This window comes from Synchiropus splendidus, chromosome 7 (assembly GCF_027744825.2).
Source record: "Synchiropus splendidus isolate RoL2022-P1 chromosome 7, RoL_Sspl_1.0, whole genome shotgun sequence".
In the NCBI taxonomy this organism is placed as follows: domain Eukaryota; kingdom Metazoa; phylum Chordata; class Actinopteri; order Syngnathiformes; family Callionymidae; genus Synchiropus; species Synchiropus splendidus.
Window position 1 is genome coordinate 20,273,540 of NC_071340.1, and position 25,836 is coordinate 20,299,375.

A 25,836-nucleotide genomic window follows, 5' to 3' on the forward strand; every position below is an offset into this window, starting at 1 on the left:
GTTTTAAGTGTGTAGGAACGTTAGAGACGCATCTTTAACGTCTTCATTCTATGGTTTCTACATTTTCCCAAGTCAGCAGCACAGTAACTCATTCCTGCCTTCAAGACTGTACAACTTGTTGCCACTTTTTGTTTTCGTTCACCTTCAAGTTGGGGCCTGTAAGACAAAGCATTTCCCCTTGGGTGAAGTATTTTGAAATACATCCAGTCAAGCAACCACTGTCACGGAAGTATGCATTCAAAAAGGAAACCTCAAAATTCTCCATTTAAAATACTCACACAACCACCATGCAAACAAGTGCCATGTTTCTTTTGTTTGTGAGACTGCTAGTTTTTACTCACAGAATTTCAAATATATAAAACCACATATTTATTGAAGAGGAGACACAAAGCTCATAATCTAAACCTTACAAATCTCAATAAATAGAAGCAAAAATGTGCAGTTAAATCTAGAGTAGACCTGAGTTGGCTTATTTCACTTCCATCACTGTTTGCTTCATTCAGATGTCTTAGTGTAAAAATAAAATTTCAGAAAAGGCACTTCTGAGTCGCAACTGTTACACAAGTTTCCTTGAAACATAACACCATAATGAAAGTAGTTCATTTCTTTTCCAGAAAATATGTCAATATTTGGGGCTCTCTTTCAAACTGTATTCTGTTGCATAAAAAAAACAGGTTTATGGCACGGATGGAAGCAAATTTTAAGATTGCATTTGACACTCATTCTGAGATGAAACCTAAAGTACACAACGGCACTATCCATGGGCAACACTTGCAAGTCAAAGCGAACTAGCCAAGGCATCTCACTCATATTTACAGGAGACACCACCAAGTATTACCAAAGAGGAACGATGAAGAGACAACGTTGCTCTTTAAAGTCTTGAAAAACCGGTCAAAATACTCAGTGTATTTAAGCATGAACCAGCTGACACCAGACCTGTGGTCATGTTGTCACAAACATGGAGCACGGACATATTAATAATAACCAGAGTCCAAATATCCCCCCAGAGAATCATTAAGCGTGAGCACCTGCTCCTCTTCAACATAACTCCACCGACTCTGAACAGTTGCACTTCCTCATTTAACCTCTGAGAAACATTCGCCAAGACACATGAAGTCTTGCTCTGCAGCGCTGCAGCGTGCAGCCCAGACTTTCATCTTAAATGAAAACATGACGCGCGCCAAAACCCCCGACTGCATCGGGTGCAGACGAGGTCATTCCGCTGACGTCCAAATTAAGCTGCCGGGGAGTAATTGTGGATGAAAGTGTCAAACGAATGGCATTGATTTCCTGTGAAGGGTCAGCGGCGTGTCAAATGATTGTGCCGAACGTGAGTCACCCGCCCAACTATTCAAACTCTGCACAATGCAGACACCACTGCAAATAACAGAGTTCCTCCTTCTATAGTCTGCATCCTGTTTTCGCTCAGCGCTCATCAAACACACGTATTTTGTGTTTTCACCTCCTCCCTTAGAGTCTTCAGCTCAACCCAGCATCACATCATGGCTTGGACCGAGGCTGCTTTTCGACCTGTGCGCGATAAATGAGAGTGTGTGAGCGGTGTCAGCAATGGACTGGCCACCTGTCCAGCGCCGCCCATTGTCGCTGGCACTGGCTCCAGCACAAGCCACGATGGGAATAATCAACAGAAAATAAACAATGCACAAGAAAACTTTAGATTCACATTCTGACTTTAACCTCAAGTGTCCTGCAGTTAGGTAACAATGGAACACCGCAGCCAATTCTTTGATTAATCGGAGGAAACATTTTTAAACTCCCTCAAAGATGCACAGGAGGAAACGCCCAGCAGCTGCCACAGCACATATTACCATTATAAGTCATTTCCTGTCTAGTCTCTGGGTCTTGGTCCACCGCTCTGTTACTGTTAATCAATTTTGCATCTGGTTGGTGCCCATCAGATGCATCACTCCCGCTTCCTGGATGATACTTATTAAGACAGGATGTCAAAAGTAATGTCCACAGGGATGACGGGAGGAGGATAGCGATAGTCAACAAAGAGCCTTTGCGTACTACACTTACGGCGTATCAGAATGAAGGTTCAGTTTTGGCACCAACACAGGAACAGAAATATGTGCTGCCCTGTAGATGTGCAGCGAAGGAACTTGACAGACTAAGTTGTTCCATGCGGGTTGTGTGGTCGCCGCCCTTTATTTATGTTTCTGCTTAGCAGCCCTGACATCATCACGAGCGAGCCACTGATGTCAAAATGGGGAATAACATACCAACATCTGCCTCAAATAATACCAGCAGATTACCTGCGTTGCAAGAGCCTTGAGTAACGGTTCAACATTTTATTGCTTCAGCGCTTATCATTGAACACACATTACACATTTAAACACCAAATACACAAATAGGTTGTTTGGGTGCGGTATGGAGGTTAAAGGTCAGGTCAAAAATTCACATTTTGACGACAACGAATTGGCATCAAAGTCAGCTGGACTCACTAGATAGCAAAGACGAGCAAAGAAGAATGTGAGGGGCCAATAGACAGAAGTAGCGTAAGCGTAAAATATAATACTTCATTATATATAATGAAATTTTATATACGTTTTATTTAAAGATTGTTAAAATAACAAATATTGACAGATATTTTTAAATGGTGAATAACTATGGGTACAATATATAAGACATAAATGTTACTGTATTACAAGATACTTTTTCAATATCTATCATTTAATTTGTTTTTTTAATTTAATTTGAATTTGTTTTTGGCTCAGACCGTGAGGAGCTCATAGTTACAGGTCACATGTGGCCCCTGGGCCGCACTACGCCAAAACCCATGACATTGAGCAGGGTTTCCTCAAGCGCTTTAGCAAACTGGGAAACTGACATTGAATTTAAGGTGAATATTTCTGATTAAAGTCTGGGCTTGTGCATCAACAATCAGAAACTGAATATCAATGCAATATGATGCCGTATCGAAAACAATGAATCAGTATTTAACCCAGCAATGTTTCCAGGGTGCCTACACTGCTTTCCCCACAGGTTGATACGGTGCATCTTCAGTAGCACTTCTTTTCCAACCACAGCAGAACGTGCTAACCATATCTTCGGTACTAAATGACATGAGGTGTACCTCATAAAGTCTCACCTTTCCGTGGGTTCAAGAGTCCAACATGAGTTGCCGAGGACAGTCAAACCTAAATCTGGCAGCTACTGAGCAACATCTGCAGCGGTGAGTTGTTAGTGAACAGAGGCGGCATGAATCATGGCTACTGTGAAAACAAACACACAATCTCCATGAAGTGATATGATTTATTTCCATATGAAGCCAACTTCATCTTTATCTGTTTGGCTTGTTATTTCTCACTGATTATTCAGTTCTCACCTCCTTTGTATGATCTATTAAATACCGGCCACAAGGTTGAGTCACACTCTTGTGGTCAGCATCAGAACCACCACACAAATGTTTTCTTGAAGGCTCCCACAACGCAATCCAAACGCTAGAAAGCTGAAACACACTTGGATCCTTGCAGCCGATAAACAAAGCTGTGAACAACCGTGAGGTAAATCATGTGATCAAACAAATGAGGAGTTGCATTGACTCTTGCCCAAATGCTTCTAAAAACAAAAAGGGATTTTCAGAAATAAATATGGACCACAATGCAATGTAAATTCAAATTCCTGTTTAAATAATGACTGAAAATATGTATTTAAATTTATTTCTTTGGCGTAGGAGGTCACTAGTTCGAATCTCCTTTGTTCAACATGAATCTGCAATACAGATCTATTTATACAATAATGTTGTTGCTATTATTATCATCCTTATTCTCACACAATAATTACAATAACTGCTCTCTTGCATCCTACATGACATCTTTTCATTACAAGCTACTTTACCTAATCCGGTTATTCGTTCCTGGAAGGCCGGCTCCCCTGGCATCTTCCACTTCCTGAGAGTAATTTCTCTCTTCATCGTAATAGCAGTCTGTTTCCAGCGCTTGAGTGATGACGGAGAGGCAGATAGCATCCATCCATCTCCCGCTTCACAGAAACAAACTGCCTTTTTATGATGCAGATAATGCTGCAGGGAACACCATCCAAAGTTGACCAGGAGGACTGATCCGAAGAAAGAAAATGTCTTCAATTTGGAATCACTTCCAAATGAAGACCACATTCGGTTCACCTGGCTACATTATCACACTGTCTACTCAGCCCAAACAACACACACAAATTCCCCTCAAAATCTCCATGAGTACATTTGATGAGTGATCAGAGATTAGTAGTCATGGCAACCACCACCTTCGCATTGTTTTGCAGAGTAGCTAGCACATGATCCGATTCCTGTAGGCTGTAGGAGATATCTGTTCATGCCTCTTCTCAAAACCTCATCACTTGTCCCTCGTCAGACGCACTGGATCAATTTTAATCGCAATCCCATTTAAGAATCGGCACTGAGTCCGCTCCACCTAACAGAGAGGAAGCGCCTGAGGCACTTCAACAAGGCCGGGTGGCTTCTTTGGACCAGAGGCAGAGTTTGTTTGGATAAAAGTAGCATGAGAACTTTTGGTAGAGCGGAACCGGCATCGCTTCAGCTGCTTTTAATGATGAAGAAAAAAAAGTTTGGTTTCAATTCACAGCACAATTAAGTGTTTTGTTATAAGAGGACTTCCGTCACAAATAAACAGCTGAATTTCCCCACTGTGGGACAAATATTTTAATTTCTGGTAGTAAAATACTATACTGTCCTTTCATGTGTTGACTCGGAAGAATGCACTCAAATGAATGTTTAAAAAAAAAAATCACAACAGAATATTAGAAATATGTATGAATAGAAATGATTAACAGAATGTGACAATATGGAAATAAATTGTCAATGAAAACACATTACATTAAAATTTAAATAAAAAGGAGATAATTCAATATTGCTGTTTATATCTTCATGTTAATGCTGCGATCAAAATCTATGTTTTGGCAAATTATTGACTATTGTTTTTTTCTTTTCTTTATTGTTCTTGATAGATACATTATACTTATTGATGATGCCACATTATTGTTGCCATAAAAAGCACAAACAGCTTCACTCCGTGGAGCTTCAAAGGCTTATTATTACCGAGTGTGTGCGTGTGTATGAGTTGGAGGAAACCAGGGGAAACGCTGCCCAGACCTGAGCAGAGAGAGAGGACTATAGCAGGAAGATACTCTTTGTTGCCCCGTTCCACCATGATGTCATGCGGCTCCCTGAGCTTCACAGCACCATCACCAGCCGCTCGCCTTCCTCTCACTCCTCATAACCACAATAATAACGGGATGAATGTGGATGTTACGGCTGCTTACACAGCTGACGCATGCTTTCACCTGGCAACGCTGCATGATTATTTGGTGTAGCTCACCGATGGCTCATAAACTCAAATCAGCCACAGACAATAAAACACAGAGGGATCCGATGGGCAGTGTTCATTGACCAATGAAGTACTTCTGAGAAGATCCACTTTGAGCTCAAGAAAAATCTCAAGCCTCTACAGTAAAGATTTAATGATTTTAAAGATAAACACACAGACGTGTTTCCCACGGTGTCATGTCCACACAGCTGAAGAAAAACCAGCAAGTATTTTCTGGTCTTTATGTCCTTGTAAACATAACTGCTATAAATAGCAGGCAGCCCAAGGGCAGGAGCAGTGTGTTAATACAAAGCGAGGTGGTCAAACCGGTCCGTGACCTCAGCGCCGGAGAGCTGCGACAGTTGCTCTTACACAGATTGTGTGTGTCTGCGCTGATTTTTATGTATTCTACGTCAACAATGATCTAAAGAGCTTGTATTTATTCGATGAACAAAAGCCCTGGTACTAGACTGGTTCAGTAGCAACAAGCTTGCAGTTATTCAAATTAAATGTGAAGCCCTGACCCGCACTCGTGCAGAAAAATGCTCGGCGCTAAAGCTCCAGGAGGACGGAACATAGTCCGCATGACGTAAGTGGTAACCAGACACTCCTCCTGGCTGACATGGCGTCAGTGTGTTTGCTCACCTACGTAAATGTTTTGGTTGTGTGACCATTATAGCCATGTAATCCAGGCTCTATTTCTTCTCACTCACGCAGGGTCTTTGGTGTTACCCAATTCAAAAAAGTGTTTTTAGTTCAAGCGGGAGACTTATCGGGCTGATTAAACAAACTGTGAAAACAAATATTTCAGAATGGAATGTCCAACTGACCGTAACTCCAGTTCAAGTGATCACCCGTTTTAGACTCCTGGGTGAAGAAATGCTCTGAAACGCATCAACACAGACACACAAGAGCTCCCAATTCTTTTCTGACATTTGCTGTACTCTTGTCCCTGTTATGGCAACATCATGGCCAAGGAAAAGTATGAGCGCGTGCCGACACAAATAATCATATCAGACATTTCAGTCTTCACGCGAGCACACGAGACGTCTCCTCCAGTGGATTTCATTATCGTTAATGAATGAAAAGATTCCAAACATTTATGAGGCATTATTTCAAAAACAGTCTCCACGCAGTTTTGTATAAGCAGCAAAAGGAAGGGGCACCTTCCACCTCATACAACAAAACCAACACAGTATCTCAATGTTAAATCATTAAAACACATTGCTTGTCTGAAAGTGAAAGTGACCCCAAAGTGAGTCAGGAAACTGAGTCATTCATTGTACTGACAACAGAGGTGAAGAACAAAGACAGTCTAGGATCACTCACTAAATTCGGATGTTTGGACAACCAGGGTCATTTCAAAAACATACTTCGATATTTTGCCAGTATTTGTGTTCGCTGTTGCCCACCACCTCTGCGTGCTGTGAAGAGGAGTCATTGTTCACTTAATGAATGGTGATATTTTAATGCCGCATCAGCTTTAGCTGTGATGCTGTCTACTTCATCGACTGAAGTACCTCTCTGCACTTCTATTTGAACCTTGATCAAAGGGCTAGGATTAAAATTAAGCACTTGTGGGTGTCTTTGAAATGCATTTGAGCTGTTTTCATCCTCCAATAACTTATCCTGACCCTTTTTTATACAGGAAAGCACTTGATTTAGACCCTGTCCACAGAGAGACAGAGTCAGTCCTGTCTGCATGAGTTCCCATCCTTGAGTCAGATGGGAAGTTCATCCTCTCTGAGCCGGCATTTTCAGTTTTATTAATAACATAAACCTACTAAATAACATTACTGAGCAACACTGTATAGAAAACATTGCAACTTAAAAAACTAAATAAGTTTTATTCCCTTTTCAATGAACAATGAACAGATCAAACTCACGATGTGGACTTCACTCATCACTTAATAAATAGCGGAATGTTGCCCTATAACCTGACAGAGCGCTCGTCTTTTCATTGACTACAAGTCCAGGGACCTGGACCCCAGAGTTGGCTGCTGATAGCTTCCATTCGCATTTGTTTTGTCTGCACTTAGCCCCAGTTAGCATTCGTTTGTGAGCCTCTTGAGTGCACACGCTATGAACAGCAATTCGGTTGTCATTTTTCTTGACAGAGAACTATTGCCAAATGACCCCCATCGTGCTGTAAGTCTTCTCTGCAGTAGTGTGATTTTCCAGAGAATTGTTTTGTCAATTTACATTTTTTTTTGAATTGTCAATTTCAATTTCACATTGCGATGTCAAATTTTAATTTAAAAGTATTTCTCATCAAGTATAAATACAAACAGCATCATATTTAAATAAAGAAATAAATCAGAAAAAGAAATCACCTTATATTCGTCGTGTGATCGGCAGATGGCGTCATAAATAGCCATATCGGTACCAATAAATCGGCCGGTGGATCGATTGGTGAACCGCTAATGTTAAGAGTATGGCAGAAAGTGCCATGGAATCCATTCATTAAAAGTATCATTTATTTGAAAGTTTCACTTTGCTTCTATGCTAGTGCAGCGGTGCAGCTCCCTCTGCTCTACAAGCCTGGCATATGTACTACATTGGGAGAATCCATTTTGTCTCAGTACTAATACGTCAGTGCCATATGTGACTTGGATTATTGTTGAAAACCTCAATGGTATTTTGCACAGCTAATGAGACAGCTATAAATAGTCTTTGGACAAATCAGCTAAGCTTATGTGCAACAATAAGACATTTGTCTCAGTCACTCCTAGTGGGCCTTTTTGCTCAAACAATGTCCAAAACGTACTACATACATGCCCTGTTTGGGACGTGTGCTGCAGAGTTGAGTTCCACACTCAGCAGTTGTTAGCAGGGAAGCGCCTGGATGATCGATTATTCCCCGATTAACGCGCATGAAATATTCATCGGACGCTCCATTAAAGAAATATTACAGGAAGTGCACCAATAAAACACAGCATCAGCAACCACCTGCATGTCTGCAGAGATAAAGTATTTAGAGCTACTGCAGTGCATTCTTGAGATTTTTTCCTCAGCACCTTCCTGCCCTCCATCTTATATGCTTTAGATAATTATCTGAAATATTTCCCAGAATTCCACACTGCAGCGCCGGAGAACAAGCGTGAACTTGTTGCATCCAGCGTGGTTACATATACTGTATGTGTGGGCAGAGGCAGAAATAACAATAGAGAGAGTGAGTGCCAGAGAAATGAATTTTCCACTCAAGAAGAAATGAGTCACACTCCCACTCACAACACAGAGCCTTATGGTGCGTCGTCCGCGAGAAACCTCGATTCTGACTGTGCTGTGGAGCGTTTGTTCATGCAGAACCGATGGCAGGAGCTGAAGATACAGTCAATGAAGACGCGCCACCAGCTTTCTTGTGAATCAATAAAACATCCCAACTGTTCAGTGAAGACAAATAGACACCCAAATCTGTGTATAACATTGACGGATAAATTGAATTCACTTTAGCTCCTCAATGACAGCCATGAAGATGGTGATGTGAAGGGAGTCAAAAGGGGCCATTTTCAAAGTCCACAATCAAATGAACAGGAGAAAAAAATGGAGTCCAATTTTTCTTAAATACCTTTAAAAAAATTGTCTTCCTGAACGAACCTCCAATTTTGGACAGGTTCTGGTTGTGGCACTTCTGTATAAATTGTCCTTGTTTGCGCTGAATTTCATTAATAAGGACTGAAATGGACCAAATGGATTCCAAATCATGAACAAACTCGATTAATTGAGATTAAAAATTTTAATCTACTGAGAGCCCTTTCTCTAATATAAGTCTAGTACATGTCATTACAAGATGGACTAGAGAACGAAGCTGGTGTAAAGATATTCTTTGTATTTATATCTATTTTTTAAAGGCAAGCCGGCAGGACGTGGGGCTTAACAGTGTCTGCAATAATCAAAGTGAATTGCTTCTGTGATAGTCCGAGTGTGGAAGAAGCCTGCAGGTGTGTGAGGTTGAACGTCTTCCCGGATTTTCTTTTCCTCTTTCCCGTCAGAACAACCCAGCAAGGAAACGACCCTCGTGTGTATTTGACTCTGCCAACTATTCGGCCTATTAACGCTCCCCAGTTGTCTGGCCAACATGAGTGTGTAGCATGATGTCATGGTGGAGGGCCGTCAGAGGCGCTCTTAAGAAAAGAGCCAGTGGGATGACTGGCTTCCACCAAGGGGGTTATTCACAGTCCCACTGTCAGCAGACAGGGCAGCTTGCTGTGACTTGTCATGGGGGTCACATGATGAAGATGTTGAGGTGAATCCCCTCCCCATCACTTCCTGACTGCGCAAGCTTAAGGACACACTTGTAAGAACAAAACCACATGCTTCATCCCCTGCATGAATCATGTGCGGATTCCTGTATGCGATGATGACACGAACAACGTGACCCACGCCCCCACAAACGCCCCGTACTCCTACAGCAAGTTGTGTATCGCACGCACAGCACTAAATAGACACTATTGATATGAGTCAACTACTGAATGGGAGAATTCTGTATTTGCGGTGGATCTTAAAGACATTCTTAAAGGATTTCATGAAAGGCAGCCAGGGAGCTACACATCTGGTCTGCACTGGAAAACCAGTTATATACTCTAATTACATTAGATTAGATTAAATTTGATGTCCTTTATTTGTCCCACACAGTGGGGACATTTACAGCGTGAATGTTTGCTTTCCAGTGTATATATTCAATGCCATTTTTGTCCCAAATATAATCTACAACTGGCACTGAAAATATTTGTATTAATTATATTTCTTGTTAGATTTTTTTTTTTAAAGTCTGGCTGGATGAATCTCAGTGTTGAAGCCACTCTGGACCTTCAAAAGCTGTGGGATTCGGACTTTGTCATGTAGACGAAGGCCATATCTGAGACAAAATGGATTCTCCCCAGGCGAGTGAGTGTGTGTGTGAGACCAGTCCAGGATGTTGCCACTGGCCCCAAGAAGCTGCCCTGACCTGTTGCTACGCTACTCAACTGCATTCCTTGTATTAGAGTAAATTATTTTAAACAATTCAGGTTTGGGAGAAACCGACATGTACAGTGTCAAACCGCCATGGAAATGTCTGGTCCTAAGCATTTTCCCAAGCACATGAGGCAAATGTACACTGGATAGGACTCGTGCCTGGTTCCACGTAGAGGATGTCGGATTCTGCTAGCTGGGATGGAGCTGCTCAGTGTTGCTCCTTCAAGGTTGTGGACACTGGATGAACACCATCAATGTGGGTGTAGAGCTGCTGTGAAATGAGCTGGATGTTGGTTTGTGTAATCCAGATCCAGCAGTGTTTTCTTCAGCTGCATCTGAGTCTTTATATGACGTCATTGAAACAGCTTTTGGTGCCTTCCAGGAGCATGCCATTAGCCCCGAAATTGGTCTCCTTGGACAGGAACAGCTTTGAACATTGTCAGAAGGTGACTAATACTGTAACTCAAATATTTAGAGAATATACCACGTCAACATTGGGATAATCAAGTTAACCAAAACCAAGGTAGAAGGTTCAATTAGTAATCGTGATTTTCCTTTTTGCCATGATCATCCAAGCCATACATCACATACAAACATAGACACACAACAACATAGCCAGTCATGACAATATGAGCTCCATTATGAAGCCCAAATGGACAAAGCCTTGGACGCGGCATCAGCGATTGCTCAACGACATCATTGAAAACATGACAGGATAATGAGAAAGCCAGAATCGAGTCAAGTAGCCCCAGCAAATTCCCTCGTCTGTGGAAACCTCGGTTGAAGAAAGGCATCTGGAGGCAGCCATGCAGTTTTTCCCCTTTACTCTCATTCACTCAGACAGCTGATGACGTTCGCCTGCTTGGCTTTGGAATCTACGAGCGCTGCCAGAGCGAGTTGTGAATGGGGAGGCAAGGAAAGAAACACACTCAGTCACAGAGGAAACTCACACCCCACATCTGCTAACACAGCCGGGCCTGTTAATAGACCCGCTGCCTCTATCTACCCGGCAGTGATGTCAAGCGTGAATATTCTCCTCTTACATAACAGCCTTTGGAGCGCAGCGTTTCCTCCTACGACAGTGGCCATCAGGTGATTTACTGATGACCACGCTGCAGTGCAGGGTGTTTCCATTCAGCTCGTGTTCTCATCATCTGTAAAGTGTCTCCTTCACAGGAAGATACAGCTGGATGGCAGCAGCCCCCTCACTCGGTTATGTAAGAATCAATCTGATTAAAGGCCGTATCTACCTGATAATGCATTGTTTTACAAGACGTCATCGAGATAATGCAGGGCTGCTCGGATGCATCTTGTTTCTCAGAGGAGGAAAGACTTCATTTATAACAGACTGACCCTCCAGACACAGAAGTAACAAGCCACATAATAACATTCATGTCCAACTCTGTTTGATCCTGGATCACCTTCTTATTTGTCATTCTAAGCAACACAGATTACTTATTTCTGTTCGAGCAATTCATACACCGATTTTAAAGTCCATATGCCAATAAGTGAGCATAGTTACCAGGCTTTTAGTTACGAGTGAATCTACTGCAAAACATGAAAAAATAGACACCAGGTTTTTCTCAGAAAGACGCCCTAAATTTCCATTTATTAGAGCCTGTATAATGCACTACTGCGTCATAACACTGGTTGCTACTACTACTACTACTGTCGTAGCTAGGCCATCGCGGTCGCCATATTTGTTTAGTGGGGTAATCCTGCGGTTATCCACATCTCGCGAGTCGCGACACTCCCGGCATGGAAGCGCGATGTTATTGATGAGATGTCTGACGCTGATGACAGGAGGAAACCACAAGTTCCAAACTTTAAACATTAGTTTCCAAAACTAACTCATATATACTCATCATTTTTAATAGGAAGAGTATTTTTGTTTGTTTTTTTCCCGCACAAAACTCGCTCCTCCCACTCCCTATGCTGTGCAGGCACAGGCACATTAGAAAATCTAAATTATAAAAAAAGAAACTGAACCTGAAAAGCTCAGTTCCCTGTAAATGATTCTATGACTCAGATGTATATTTTTATAAAAAGTTATTTTTGTACAAATAGATGTTAAAAGCTTCTTTTTTACAAAGCAAGTTGTTAAGAGAGTTGTTGACATGGCGTGTTGGGAGGAGAATGGGCTGGGGGCAGAGCTTTGGACGCACTGTTTCAAAATCCTAGCTATAAAGCCTTTTGGTTACTGACAGCGCCCCATCACTCTATTATAAAAAAAATATTCTTACACTCACATATCAATACTTGAGGGAACGACACTGCATCAATATTTTATTTATTAAATTAATTCTTGGAAATGTTTGTGAGTTTACTGAAGCTTTGGGCCACTGGTCAAGGTCATTCAACTTCCCTTTTTCGAACAGACAAAGAGATCTAGAAAGTGTTCAAGCCCAGGCGGGTACATGGGCATCAGTTGGCAAATTTGATCTGAAGAGATAAGACTATGACAAGCAACAGTCAAAGGTTAGACAGAACCAATGTGTTTGTAAGTGCCACGGCAAATCGTCAAATACCCATGGATCACAACCGAAACTGAAGAACCCACCGTACCGAGGTAGCATTATAGCTAACAGCTCATTTTTATTAGTTATCACATGTTCATATTCAGTTTTGTGTTGACTGCTGACTATATATTTTTTTTTAATAAAGCAATGGCAATACACGTGTGCTTGAGCAATTCAGTACTAGTAACTAATGATATATACTTTTTTATGATTGTTTTTCACATATTTGGTCATTAATATAGAATTTTAGCTGAAATTAACTTAGAATATTGGATGAATTATTTTTTGGCTGAGCTGCTTTTTGGCCAAACCAGACCAGCAACTTCTGAGCCTCAAGAGTCCCTTCAAAATTCCCTCTTCAGTTCCTCCTAAGATCACGAGACTAAACCAGGCAATGTTAATCAGGACTACAAATGAAATTAAAAACACTGGCATTATTCGTGTCATCAGCATTATGAGACTGAGCTGAGAGGCTCGTAGAGCTGAGCTAAATTAGTGTCAGAAGCCACCAAAAATGACCGCCATTATCCCTGTTCAAATTCCATGCACCAGTCACTAGTGTCACTCTTGGGCTCTTTTCAAATTCATCTCACATATTAAAAGCCTGTGCAAAAGCCAGCTCTAATTATCTACGGAACATTGAGGGTTAGTCAGTCACCCCAGCGCTGACGCAAAATTGTGTCAAATCTTTTTACCACATTGAGTTTGGTGATATCAATAGCGTTTTTATTTCCCCGTCTCACTGACCATTTGGGAAAATGTGATGATGCCGACATAAACACGAAGAGATTGCAGTGTAAACTGGACCGTCCGGGAAGAGTTTGGAGGCAAAAAAAAGACTTCAGTTCAGCAATGCGCAAACATAAACAAACACTCTTTATTCCCCCCTTTCACATTCTCCTACTGTTGATAGTGTGTGACCTAAAACTTGGCCCTGACAGCGCGTGAGCAGTGGGAGAGGAACACACACATTTCGAGTGGCCGTAAGGTAAAACCATCCCGACAGGATCGATAACTCACTCATAACAACGCTGCGACATGTTTTGGTGTGAGCGCCGTTGGTTGTCGGACTGAAACCATTGATCAGGCTGCTCAGAACGCTTCAGCTGTTTACTCAAAGGCTCGTCTCATCCCTGATGTGAGGTTGTAAAAGGCCTTTTCTCTCCCACACACAGGCACAGTGGAGCGACTGGACCGGCACCAACACAGACAAGAAAGATCTGTCACGAGTCATTAACTGTTCTTATTAATTTGCGCAGCTTATTTCACGATCACCGACTGTGACCCGGAGTCACGTCTTTATTATTTCCTGCTTTACGTCACTGTTCTTTTATTACCATTGATAGACCAGCAGAGGCTTCCAAGGAGAGGGTTCCCCACAGCGACTACACACGCAACTGTAGGGACAGTGAACCCTGGGAAGGTCATGAGGGTTGGAACGCAAATGTGGGTGCCACTAGTGTGCAACAGATCCACCACATTGGGTAAAGTTGTCGGCTATATACATCTCATGTTAACAAATGTGCTTCAACAATGTCTAGGAGCAAGGGTCACTTCAGGTATAATAATAAAATCAATTTCAGAAATTCAACACATGCTAATCTTTTGCAACGCATTATTTGTACCTTTTCGTGTCCACTTGTGTTTTTGTGCGAGTATCGGTCGAGATACTCAGACGGCATATCTTGGTCCACGGTCTTCGTGAATACTTTCAACAGGTTAGTTAGCCAGCAGTTACTCATTTTTCAGATTATTCTATCCCGATTGTTGCTTGCTGGCATGATTCAACTGTGTTTTCTTCAATGAAAGATACATACTAAAGCAGAGAGAGATGGACCTGGAACTAAAGATTCAGATAGAAGTTACAGCCACGACTGCGTGTGCTGCATTTCATCGTTTTGTTTTTCATTTTCCAAATATTTTATTTCCCTATAAATTGCCAGCTCAGCCAAGGAGGTTATGCTTCGGAGGTTATGGTTCGGCTTTGGTTTGTTTGTCTTCAATTTGCCCTCATAACTGATGGACAGATTTGGATGAAATTTTCAGGAAATATGGGAAAAGGAACACAGGATTCAATTTTGCGAGTGATCACCGTCTGGATCCAGGAATTTATTTGAAGGATACTTTGTATTTAGGAGGTTGTGTTGGAGATGGACTGAAGCTGCTTGATGCAGGTTTGCACTCTCAGGTGCTTTTCTAGCTTTTATTTAATTGATGTAGTTCTGTTTTTCAAGTAAATGTTTTAAGTCATTTTAAGTGTTTCTCTTTCTATTTTGATCCCGGGGTTATCGAATATCAAATATCTTCCTGAGTATCAGGTTTATAATATATTATATTATATTATATTATATTATATTATATTATATTATATTATATTATATTATATTATATTATATTATATTGTGACATGGATAAGCTGTAATAAAAATATTTTGCAGCCAAGGTCCTTCATGCGTATATTCTGTTTGTCCATTAACAGCTGGACTTAGTGAGCATAATGCCATTCCTTAAGGCCAAAAGCATCAGCTAAGGGTTCAGTTTGCACATAATGAACCAATAAATATGATACTTGTGAGTGTTTACCTGTTTGGTGTGGATATCACTTGTCGAACTCTTGCTCATAACGGGGCTTTGTCCTGAGGCTGAGTGCACCACAGTGCATCACAGGAATCCATTTAAAAACAAAGGTTCACCCACTGCCTAAAGTGAAGTGTACCTACTGGTGTTTAAGAGCTTAGTGTGGTTCTTGTTCTTCTCAGCCTGGACCTCCTTCATGGTTTAAAACAAGGATATAATAGAAAGTTTGAGAAACATGCTGAAACATCAAGTGATGTACTGTATACACACACAGTCAACCAGGCCCAGTAGAATAAAGCACACAGTGACTGAAAGGAAAGCAGCAGACCTCCCCCATCCAGACACATAATTCATATTTTACTCTTGCTCAGTCTCCCTCAGAGACTCCGAGAAGCACGGCTTAGACTATCCAGCAGACTCACCAAACTCACTGAGGCCTCTTTCAGAGACTTCTTTAAATCCTTCTGTACAACAACAAAGGGGCATCTCACGACAAATGATCTGCACTTTAATGATCTGCATTGACCAGATCATCAGGAAACAAAGTTTGTCACTGAAGATGTTCAGAATAAAGCTCCGCTCACTGGATGTGTTTGGCTACAGCCTCCATGGCCCATGAGCTGGACATTCAAGTGAATGTTTGGACCAACAACGGAAAAGCCCACATATTGCCTTGTCTTGCTCATAATAAGATCCACACACACACACACACTCCCACACACTCTTGTACGGTGGGAACAAGTGTAGGCTCCAGTTTGAAAGGTGATCTGATGACGTAACTGCCGTGGAAGAAGTGCGTGTGTCCCAGCATGTTGAATATTGCGAAAGAGCACATGAAAGCGGATGTGAGAGGCTGATAACCACGGCACAAATCATTCATAATAACCATGGTTTGCTCAATGTCACTACCGCCGTTTGTGCAGTGATGGTGGACGGACACGCAGAGGAGATGAGGTGAGGACGGTGAGCGCGCGGGTTACACCTGCCGTCATCCCCCCACGAGCCCACCTTAGATGAGGCAGGTCCAGGCCTAGCTGCCGCGCGTCCGAGCGTCACTCACCCTCTCTGGCTTTCAGCAGGACAGTGTTGGCTACGATGTTCTCCAGCTCCATCAAAGACAACCCTGGCTGCGGGAGGCTTCTGCGGGATAAACCAGCGTCCTTCAGCTCGCACGGCGCGCGCTCACTCCTGCTCGCAATCCGAACACATTTCACTCATCTCAAAGCGGCTCGTGATAGATTTGCTTGCGGCGTGAGCAGAGCATGGTTCTGGTTCTTGCTGCGCTCCGTGTCTAGTCCAGTCGCCTCGGAAGATCGCCATGCTGGAGCAAGCCGCGGTCGCTTCCTCGGCTGGATCTGTCCTCCAACTCTACGGGCTCAGCATTTGAAGAGCGGAGGTGCGGACTCGGTGCCAGAGAGGACATCAGCGCCCCTCACCTCTCCCGGTGCGTAATCGAACTGGGCTGGGCCTGCCGCGCGTCAAGTTGGAAGCGCACACAGCGGAAGTGCAGGCCGCAATCACCAAAATAAGACAACGTGTCACCCACATGTATTTGACCGGTCTGTCATATTTTTGCCCCAAACCATGCCTTATTAAATTCACAGCGTCAGCCAACCGACTTTGTGCTCTGCAAATACACACACACACACACACACTTTTTTCTTTTTTTTTTCTTAAGTAAATATGAGTCTTACACCGGGGTCACAAATATTCCATAAATTCCAAATATTTGTTGACATTCCTGTAGCTGAAAACTGTGATCTTTAGATTTCACAATATCAACATCTCCAATGACTTGAATTGTGACCAATCATTGCACCAGCCAAATACATTGATGCAGCCAGGATTCGGGTCCTTGGTCCCTTAGTTTGGCACAGGTGCCTTACCCCAGATCTTCAGACATTAAAGGACACAGGAACACTGTATACACTATATATATATATACGAACCACAGACCCCTTTTGAGTAATTGTGGGATATGATTTTTTAAAAAATGATAAAAAGCGTTGACACAGTCTCTTGTTTGCCAAAATAACAATCTATAGTTTACCTCTAATTTTGGATGAGAAATATATTAAGACAACACACGAACTCCTTTTGTTCAAACAAATCACAAAATTCAAATCATAGATCCATCGGAGGCCTGTGTTGCCAACAATCATGAGGAATAAATTGAATAACCTTGGTCCAAACTATGCATCCCAGTTCAAAAGTACTTGGGATGTAGTGTAGCACCCCCTGCTGCCACAAGCGTGGATACAAAGTTCAGAGAACTAAGTGAGAGTTAAACAAAAAGCGAACCATAGCCAGATTTTAATGAAGCATTTTGAAGCATTATCCCAAAATGAAAATGATTGCGGATACCCAAAGTAAAAACACATCCACAAGAAGTGCTGCTGGCTCAAATCATCGATGGCCCGAAATACAAACTCATGAAAAGCATTGATTAGTGAATAATTAAAGTAAAATTCACACCATTCTGTTCAGTATGGAGGCTAAGTGCTCATAATACACACTCATGTGCTTTCAAAAATAATACTAGTCAGTCTGATACAAACTGGCAACAAAAGAGGCTCCAAGTGAGGTTAGTACTCGTCCAAGTTATCAGCTTTGGGGATGGACACGCCTCGGTCTTTCAGGACCTGCATTTTGACTTTTTCTGTTTCCTGTTTGGCCTGCTGCTTCAACCGTTGCTCCTCCAGGATCTCCTCAATGGGCACCTGCTGAAGGACTGCATCACATGGTTTATCCACATCCTGTCGAGAGAACATCACACTGGTCAGTACGACAGTGGACTCTGCTGTAAATAAACAATATTAGAGGTGCAAATATTTCAACACCTAATGTCTGTCATTTCATGCTCCACCTTGGGACTAGTCTTTTAATAAGATACAAGCTACACAGATTCTACAATGAAACAGGAATCTGTACTAGTATGATGTAAAGAACCAGACAGTTCGAACACAAAGTCAAAGATGTATGCAATGTTTCGATAGTTTTCACATTCTGATCTTGCATTTTGCTTCTAGTGGAAGTTCTGCCAATGGCAATCTACTGAAGTAGAGTTTTAAAGGCAAATTTCATAATGATCAAACTGAATGCAGGCGAAAGTAGCATCTCGGGAAGCAACAGTTGTATTAGCCAAAAACAAGAAAAAGAGCGAATATCTTAACCAAGCCGCTCACATTTACCCAATGTGACTGCATTCTATTTTATTTGCTCGGTTAACATGTGGCAGTAGCATAACAAAGCTCCAACAACACATAAGAGAAGAAATCTCACAGCTTCGATGCCATACAAATGAATGAGAAAACCTTTGAAACACTGGCAAATCTACAGTATATAGAATGCCATTTAAAACCCAAGCATTCACCATTTTTAGCAAGTCCAGACACTTGTTTTTAACTATTCTATTTAGAAAGCAAAACAAAAAAAACTCCCATTTCATTAAGTGACTTTCAACTTCCCTATATCCTCGACACCAAGTCTCATTGAAGTCAATCCTTTTAACAATAAAATTCTTGAATTAAACATTTCATTTTACAAAGGCTACTTAAGTAAGCAAGTCAACATTCGTTTTAAAAGACATGCATTGGGTTCACAATTGAAATGCAAACGGATCTCGCAGAAGCGGAAAACAAGACATGAAGGTTGGTTTAAATGATGGCAACAATGTAATCTCAGCATCATCTCCAGCATCGCACGACATTGATAATGATGCCTGGAGTAAAAAGTAGTAAACAAGAGATCCTAAGTCAAGTGACATTTAAAGATTGTACTCATACCTTAGTATCGCTACATGTGTTTACGTTTTAAACCGTTACGTAAACAGGACGTTTCATGTTTTGGATCGGTCCACCGTTCAGACCGAATAGGTTCCTCTCAAAGGGACGCGACTCGCACTCACTATCTCTCCAAGTAGGACCACATTCTCTCCTCTCACGATGAAGATTCCTCTCGGGATGTCGCCGAATTTCTTCCCCACGTGGATCCTCTCAACCGTCTGATGAAACACTAGGTTGGCTGAAAGACACACACACACAAACCCATTTTCCCTGAGAGACTCACAGTTTTTGACTAAGGAGGAGTAGGTTTTAGCATTTAGCCAGAGAGCGAACGATCAAATGTTGACATTATACCGAACTGGTCAATACTCCTCAGGTAGCCGATCAATGTTCTTCCATCGCGAAGCAGGACTAGGTGCTTCTCTGCAGGAGAAAGAGAATTCAGATGAACACTTTATGAAACAAGTTTGTGGACCAAACACGCACGGCTATTCTTCACATCTCAGGAGCTGCTGCTAACGAAACTCACTGTCAATGTCGTCGATGAGACTCGCCGTCCCAGGTACGTAATTCATCTTGGGCCGATCTTTGTTCTTTAATTATGATTCCAGGACAGGCAACGCCATGGATTTTTCAAAATGTGTTTTAAACGAATAAAAAAAGGGGCACCGGAAGTGCATTTATAAACGCTTGGATTTACTTCCTGTATCTGTTAACCCCTTGTACTCCATGGAAAAAAAACGTGTGCATACGTAAAAAAAAGTCATACTGATTTTTTCCGAGTTATAAAATGCAAGATCTGAATTTAAAACCAAAGTGAATACGTCGATGTCAAGTTGAAAGTTAATGGTGGAATTTGGTTTGACGAGATGTCGAACCAAAGATCGTTTATGTAATTATGGTGACCACTCTGATCACTAAGGCTAGACGGACGATTCCGGACCGAAGTGAGGAACCACCCTCGGTTGTAGTGGAAACATATTTCTAGTTTATTAATTACTTTTCTCTGTTAATCTCAAATATGAAGACACGCCGAGAGTAAAGTAGTTGGAGCTACTGGTTCCCTATTTTTGATTGAATTGTTGAAAACCTCCGTCTTATATAATGAAAAAAAAGGAAGAAATCCACCTGCTAAGTATGTGTTAGCGCACAATTAAAAACATCAGAGTAAGACCTCTCTGCTCTTGCAAACTCTGCTTCTTAAAGAGACGGCGTTTCACCAGCGACTCATCATTCAGTCATTTCCTGATTCGGTATCCAAGCGCGATCTCCCCCGGCCAGAGAAACCGAGCAGTTACCATCAACAGATGGTATCAGGCGGACGCGTGACACAGACTACAGCGGTTTGTATGACGTGCTTTCGGCAAATGTGTGCTTAAGCTCTGGCTCCTGACCTCGCCGTTAGACACGGTCTCGTCTCAAACCTGGCTGGCCCTTCACTTGTGCGGAAAACCCTACCGAGAGCGACGCCAGCAGCATGGTAAGTGCTTCTATGCTGCGCCGACGAACCAACACCGCCTGTCTGCCTAAGAATGGCGGCGAAAACCAGCTCAAATGTGGATGATGAAGCTAGGCGAGTTAGCGTCCGTGCTAAGTGGACGGCTAACGGCGCTAGCCGCTATTATGTAATAGTTAGTTGCCCTGCTAGTTCACTGTCCACTTTACGTTCAGTCACGTTTGCGCTGACGCAACGCCGACGTTGTCGCTCCAGTCGCCTTGTCAGATCGCACACTTGTTCCAGTCACTGCTTAGTTTCGGCCTTCGTCAACGCTATCGTCATCAGTATATGGCCTGGATATATACACCACAACCTGTTTAGGGGTAGAATATTTCGACTTTATCCTACTATTGTGTGTTTAACATCCACAATGTTGATACAACATAATTCATTGTTTAGACTGGGTATGTGAAATGTGAGAGAACCTGGCCTCGGGTAGCAGAACTCCAACAAGAAGACATCAGACTAACTAATAAACATTGAATTCATAACTAGAAATAAACCCTAACTGGTCGCCGACAACGTATTTGAGTCAGCATTGTGACATTGTGATGTGTCTGAGTGGTTGTCTGTTGTTTCTTTCTGGTGTCTTTTCCAGCATGTTGTGGCCTCACCACCATATAAAAGTTCATTGAGCACAGATCCTTTTCACCTTCTGTGATAGTAGAATTGCCATCTGTTTGCGTTTCATCAATTTGCACACTTTATGGTGGGGTGAATTAAAAGCAGGAAACTATAAATGTAATTTGTTGTGGACAGTTGTATAGTGTTGAAAGGTATTGTCTTGAAACTATACATTTTAAGTTGTTTAAAAGGTATGTTTAGCAAGTATTTGGACATTTGTCTTGTGGTGGTCCTGGAGCTTCAACCATGTGCATGCCCTGAAAAGACAACAGTGATGTCACGTCTTGTCAATATACCAAGCTGTCTGCGACCGAATCGACTGGTCGTTGCAGCCATGAAAGACACAGTCGTGGTCTGGATGTGCTTTTGTTTCTCTTCCCATAAACCTCTCAAATGATCTCATCAGAATGTTTTTGTGTGTTACAGGATGCTCCTCAGTATCCCGGCTACCCACCACATTACTGGTACCCTCAGTCCCAGTCGACAGGACACTATGCAAATTCTTATCCCTCTGGCTCGGATGTTCAGCAGCAGTACAATCCGCAGGTGGGGCTCATGACATAACATGCTAACTTAACTAGTGATTATCTTAAAGGAGACATCATGACCCTAACATGGTTCCTGTAAACAAACGTTATTGTCAGTTTAAACTACACCTCTGTTTTGTCATTTCAGTGATCACAAGTCAGATTAGATTAGATGGCCTTTATGTTTCTGATTTGTTCATGATCTTCTGGTTCTTTTACTTGCTATCAGTGTGATGGATTGAGATTCATGCATATGTATAATATAGATCACGCATGCGGGCTACAGGTGCTTTATAATCTATGTATTGATCTACATGCACATGGAGACATAGAGCTAGTTTGCACAGATGGCGCTAGAGGAAAGTGTCAGGGACAAATTACCAGGCGGTGGCTCAGGTACAATCTTCGCAGTTGAGGTTTCATTTGCAGATAGCATTACACAGTGGGTCCTGACCTGTCTGAGTGAAACGTCACCAGATGGCTAATGCGGCTAGAAGAAAGGTCTGGATTTAGAATGTTTCTAAGGCCGACTACGGACCTTTATATCTATAGGGATCGAGCAGTAAGTTTTATCAACACACATTGAACATTGAGAAATCAGATAAACATTAATGACACACTTTTTTTTTAAAATTCAACAAGATACTGTGTAATCTGAGGTTTCATATAAGGCACCTATTTTAGTTTTTTTTTTTTTAGTCAGTGTTTGCGATTGCCTTGTGTTCTTATTTTCAATAAAGTTGTCCTTTTAAAAAAACAAACAAAAAAAAAAACAGTAGTGTTGCATTCCCACGTCCCGTACTGACACTGCTTACTCAAAGTGAGCTGTCAGCTTTGACACATTCCCATTGGACAAACGCTAATGAATACATCGATTTACGGCACCTGGCGAAGTACACGCTTCTACATTTCTACACGTTTTATTATAAAACGGTTTACTGACAATGAACTGTGAACTTGTAAAACATACAGACAGGACAATTTGCACAATAAAACTTTGTTATACTTAATGCCGCCTGTCATCTGGTATTCCACAGTTAGTTGGAACTGCTGAAGTCTTTTTTAGGTGAAGGTGAAGCACAATATCCGTCTGAAGTTGGTGTCACGCAGAACGCATAAACACACAATTTGGACTTAATCTGAGTTGTCGCTGTCAAAAATTAATTTGATCCTGCGTGTTCTTGCATCTTTAGTCCACTGCGGAGTGAGCTAATCTCTATAGCCAATCACAGAAAATTTGTGGCTGTAATTTAATTGATCTATTCCAAAAAAAAAAAAATTAAAAAAGAGCGCACTCGGGACTACGACAAAAGGTGGAGTGCAATGATTGGGTGAGAGGTAATGGCTTGGGGGGACTTTGCAAATAGTGATGTTACAGACAAGTTGAATGCCAAACAACCTCATTGCAGTGCTATAGACAGATAATCGGTAACACATGGACTGTTTTTGTTTCTTGTTCGGACAAGCCACCTCAATCTGCCTACTTGGTTTTCATGTAATATCTCCTTCAAGTCTTTCTAATCACTAACCTTTTACACACTATGATATGTCTGCCTGTCACTCGATAATAACATTGTTTTTATTTCTCTTCTGGACTTTTCCAAGGTCATAGCAGGAGGATATCCAAATGGTCATGGTGTCTACAGCGCTGGACAGAGTCAGTACCCAGCAAGTGGATTCCATCCATCAAACCCGTTCTACTGTGCTGACCCACAGAGAGCTGGTCCTGGTCCTTATCCTAACCAGGGCTGTCCAGCGGAGCAGGGCAGTGGGCCCCCTGGACAGTCGCACACTCAACACCATCATTACCCTGGACCTCACTGTCAAGCGGTATGGTCTTTTTTTTTTTTTTTTTTTTTTTTTTTTTTTTTCCCATTGTTCCAGTCATTTCCAGAAAATGTTGTCTCGATCCCTCAAAGCTGAGTACTGTGTCTTTGTGTATTCAGGGTCCAGGATATCCTGCTGGACCATATTCTCACTACAGTGAAAGTGGTCATACAATGCCTCCAAACCCTCCATACCCAAGTGGCCAGTCAATGCATCCAAGCTCTCAGGCCGAGGCCTGGCCCCATGCGGGTGGCTATGCACACTCGCAGCAGCCGTGGCATTCGGGCCAGCAGCCTCCACACAACCATTATGGAAATCCCATGCGGCCACCTCATCCTCCTGCATGGCCTGGCACTGGAAGCGGAGCTCCTCCGCCCTACCAACCTAAGGTACCCAGATGCATTTTTGGGAGTCACCTATTTCTGTTGTTAGTCATATGTATAATACCGACCAATTCTGAGCAATGGACGCTTGACTGTACCAGAAGTCATCAGTAACTCATAGTCAGCAAGCAAATTCATTTTGTTTCAAATAGTTAATAGTTATATATCACCATAAATGCTTCAAGAAGTGTTTAATCTTCATGTTTTGTGTCTCTCAAGGAGCAACAGCACCAGCGTCCTCCCCAACCAGGCCCTAAGCCCAAGCAGGTTGCTTCCCCCAACCCACCCAGTGTTGGCTCAGCAGAGATCAGCTCACCTCCACAAATTTACACCAGAACAGGAAGAGCTGAGCCCAACCCTTCACAGGATGACCCTGCTCCAGCCCAAGCCCCTGGACAAACTGCCCCCCAGGCTCTGAGTGACAACCCCAGCATGGCTAAGGTCCAGCAGTCCATGGCACGTGTGTTTCTGCTTCAGGAGGATGTGGATGAGTTTGTGGGCCACAAAACGGACAAGAGTTACCGGTGTCTGGAGGAACTTCTGACCAAAGAGCTGCTGGAGCTGGACTCTGTGGAGACTCAGGGACAGGAAAGTGTGCGACTGGCCCGAAAGGAGGCCGTGCAGAAAATCCAGGCCATTCTGGACCGACTGGAGAAAAAAGCCTTCTGATTCATCAGACCATGAATCAGGATGCTTTTCTTTCTTCATCTCCTCCTCATCTACCTTACAATTGTATCACAGCCTTGATCTCATGAATTTCATTGTTTGACTTCCCAGCCTGAGTGAGGGTTTGACTCCCCTGTCTCTGACTGATTTGAGACGCAGGACGACTATCTATACCGCGTTATTGACCATCCTGCCCCTTCAGGGTTGTTTAGTTCTAATCCGGTCCCATATCATTCATCTTAATCTGGGCTTGCTGTCGAGTGATACGTCTCCGCCAACCCTCTGCATGACAGCCATATTGTCCTCAGTGGTAGTTCTCATCAGAGATTCCTACTGCTCAGCTGGGAGAAGTGCTCTCTCTTCTCTGGATTTAATTGAGGTGAGATGGTTTCGAATCAAAGCGAGCCCTTGACAATTGTTGTCCTAATTTTTACTCCAATGTCATGGATGAAATGACTTGGTGAGCCAGACCTACTTAAAACAAACAATCACTTCCCTAAAAACCTAAGATAAAGAATCATGTTATGAACTCAAGTTGGACCACAGCACTGTTTTCTGGCTTTAAGTCGAACTTCGCCCTTATGTCCAGTAGAGATCAACCCTGTTGTGTTTAGTTAGCAGAACAAGAGTGCCATATTTCATTTCATATTTTGTATAATGGAAGAAATACTGATAATAAAATAAGATTACCAGCTTTGCATGTAAAGAAACATCTGTTATATTTGTCCATTATTTTTGTTGTGCTGTTATTTTCCAATGTAATGCATGTTTCCAACACAAGATGGAAATACTTGCCTGAGAAATATTATTATTAGTAAGAAGAAAAAGCCCAGAAAATAATAAATGTGATTATATTTTTCAACTGGCGATGTCATGGTCTGTTTGCCTCTCGACTTTACGACATAAACAGAACACAAGTGATCAAAATATGGTGAATTATTACATTTTGTTGCTGAATAGTTTCTATTCATACTTTTTTTTGCACTGATGCTTCACTTTGCACAACGATGAACCTGATTCATAATAGACACAAAGTAGATCCAAAAACCATACTCTATGTTTATTGCGCCTTTAAAACCATGATCAGTTCTGCATAAATAACAGGTTTATTTGATGTGATGTTGTGATTATG

At 42.2% G+C, this 25,836-nt stretch overlaps 3 protein-coding genes across 4 annotated transcripts in view; 1 reads left to right on the top strand and 2 right to left on the bottom strand.

The window, feature by feature from the left end:
- grk5l (G protein-coupled receptor kinase 5 like) overlaps window positions 1-16,878 on the bottom strand; it is a 29,466-nt gene extending 12,588 nt beyond the window's left edge. The window contains exon 1 of the mRNA XM_053869551.1: window positions 16,455-16,878. Within this exon, the coding sequence (XP_053725526.1) occupies window positions 16,455-16,506 (52 nt within the window). The 5' untranslated portion in view covers window positions 16,507-16,878. The remainder of the gene's footprint in view (window positions 1-16,454) is intronic.
- Window positions 16,879-17,678: 800 nt separating this feature from the next.
- On the bottom strand, window positions 17,679-20,165 carry lsm1 (LSM1, U6 small nuclear RNA associated). The gene is made up of 4 exons (XM_053869560.1): window positions 19,709-20,165; window positions 19,534-19,602; window positions 19,302-19,417; window positions 17,679-18,150 (listed from the first exon to the last, which is right to left on the bottom strand). Exons 1-4 carry the CDS (start codon window positions 19,752-19,754, stop codon window positions 17,980-17,982), a joined length of 402 nt encoding a protein of 133 aa, XP_053725535.1. The 5' UTR covers window positions 19,755-20,165; the 3' UTR covers window positions 17,679-17,979.
- Window positions 20,166-20,362: 197 nt separating this feature from the next.
- On the top strand, window positions 20,363-25,566 carry bag4 (BCL2 associated athanogene 4). 2 transcript variants are annotated; one of them, XM_053869555.1, is made up of 5 exons: window positions 20,363-20,522; window positions 21,728-21,847; window positions 23,434-23,658; window positions 23,775-24,044; window positions 24,258-25,566. In XM_053869555.1, exons 1-5 carry the CDS (start codon window positions 20,487-20,489, stop codon window positions 24,705-24,707), a joined length of 1,101 nt encoding a protein of 366 aa, XP_053725530.1. In that variant the 5' UTR covers window positions 20,363-20,486; the 3' UTR covers window positions 24,708-25,566. The 2 variants fall into 2 exon arrangements, with proteins under 2 accessions (XP_053725530.1, XP_053725531.1); XM_053869556.1 differs by having other exon boundaries at window positions 20,376-20,659.
- Window positions 25,567-25,836: the final 270 nt, after the last annotated feature.

Excerpts from the sequence above, each read along its gene's own strand:
- bag4 (XM_053869555.1), top strand. The coding sequence starts at position 20,487 with ATGGTATCAGGCGGACGCGTGACACAGACTACAGCG. Across the intron at positions 23,659-23,774 it reads CTGGACCTCACTGTCAAGCG|GGTCCAGGATATCCTGCTGG; the intron begins GTATGGTCTTTT and ends TTGTGTATTCAG. Across the intron at positions 24,045-24,257 it reads CTCCGCCCTACCAACCTAAG|GAGCAACAGCACCAGCGTCC; the intron begins GTACCCAGATGC and ends GTGTCTCTCAAG.
- lsm1 (XM_053869560.1), bottom strand. The coding sequence starts at position 19,754 with ATGAATTACGTACCTGGGACGGCGAGTCTCATCGACGACATTGACA. Across the intron at positions 19,418-19,533 it reads GAGGAGTATTGACCAGTTCG|CCAACCTAGTGTTTCATCAG; the intron begins GTATAATGTCAA and ends TGTGTCTTTCAG. Across the intron at positions 18,151-19,301 it reads TGGTCCTACTTGGAGAGATA|GATGTGGATAAACCATGTGA; the intron begins GTGAGTGCGAGT and ends TTCTCTCGACAG.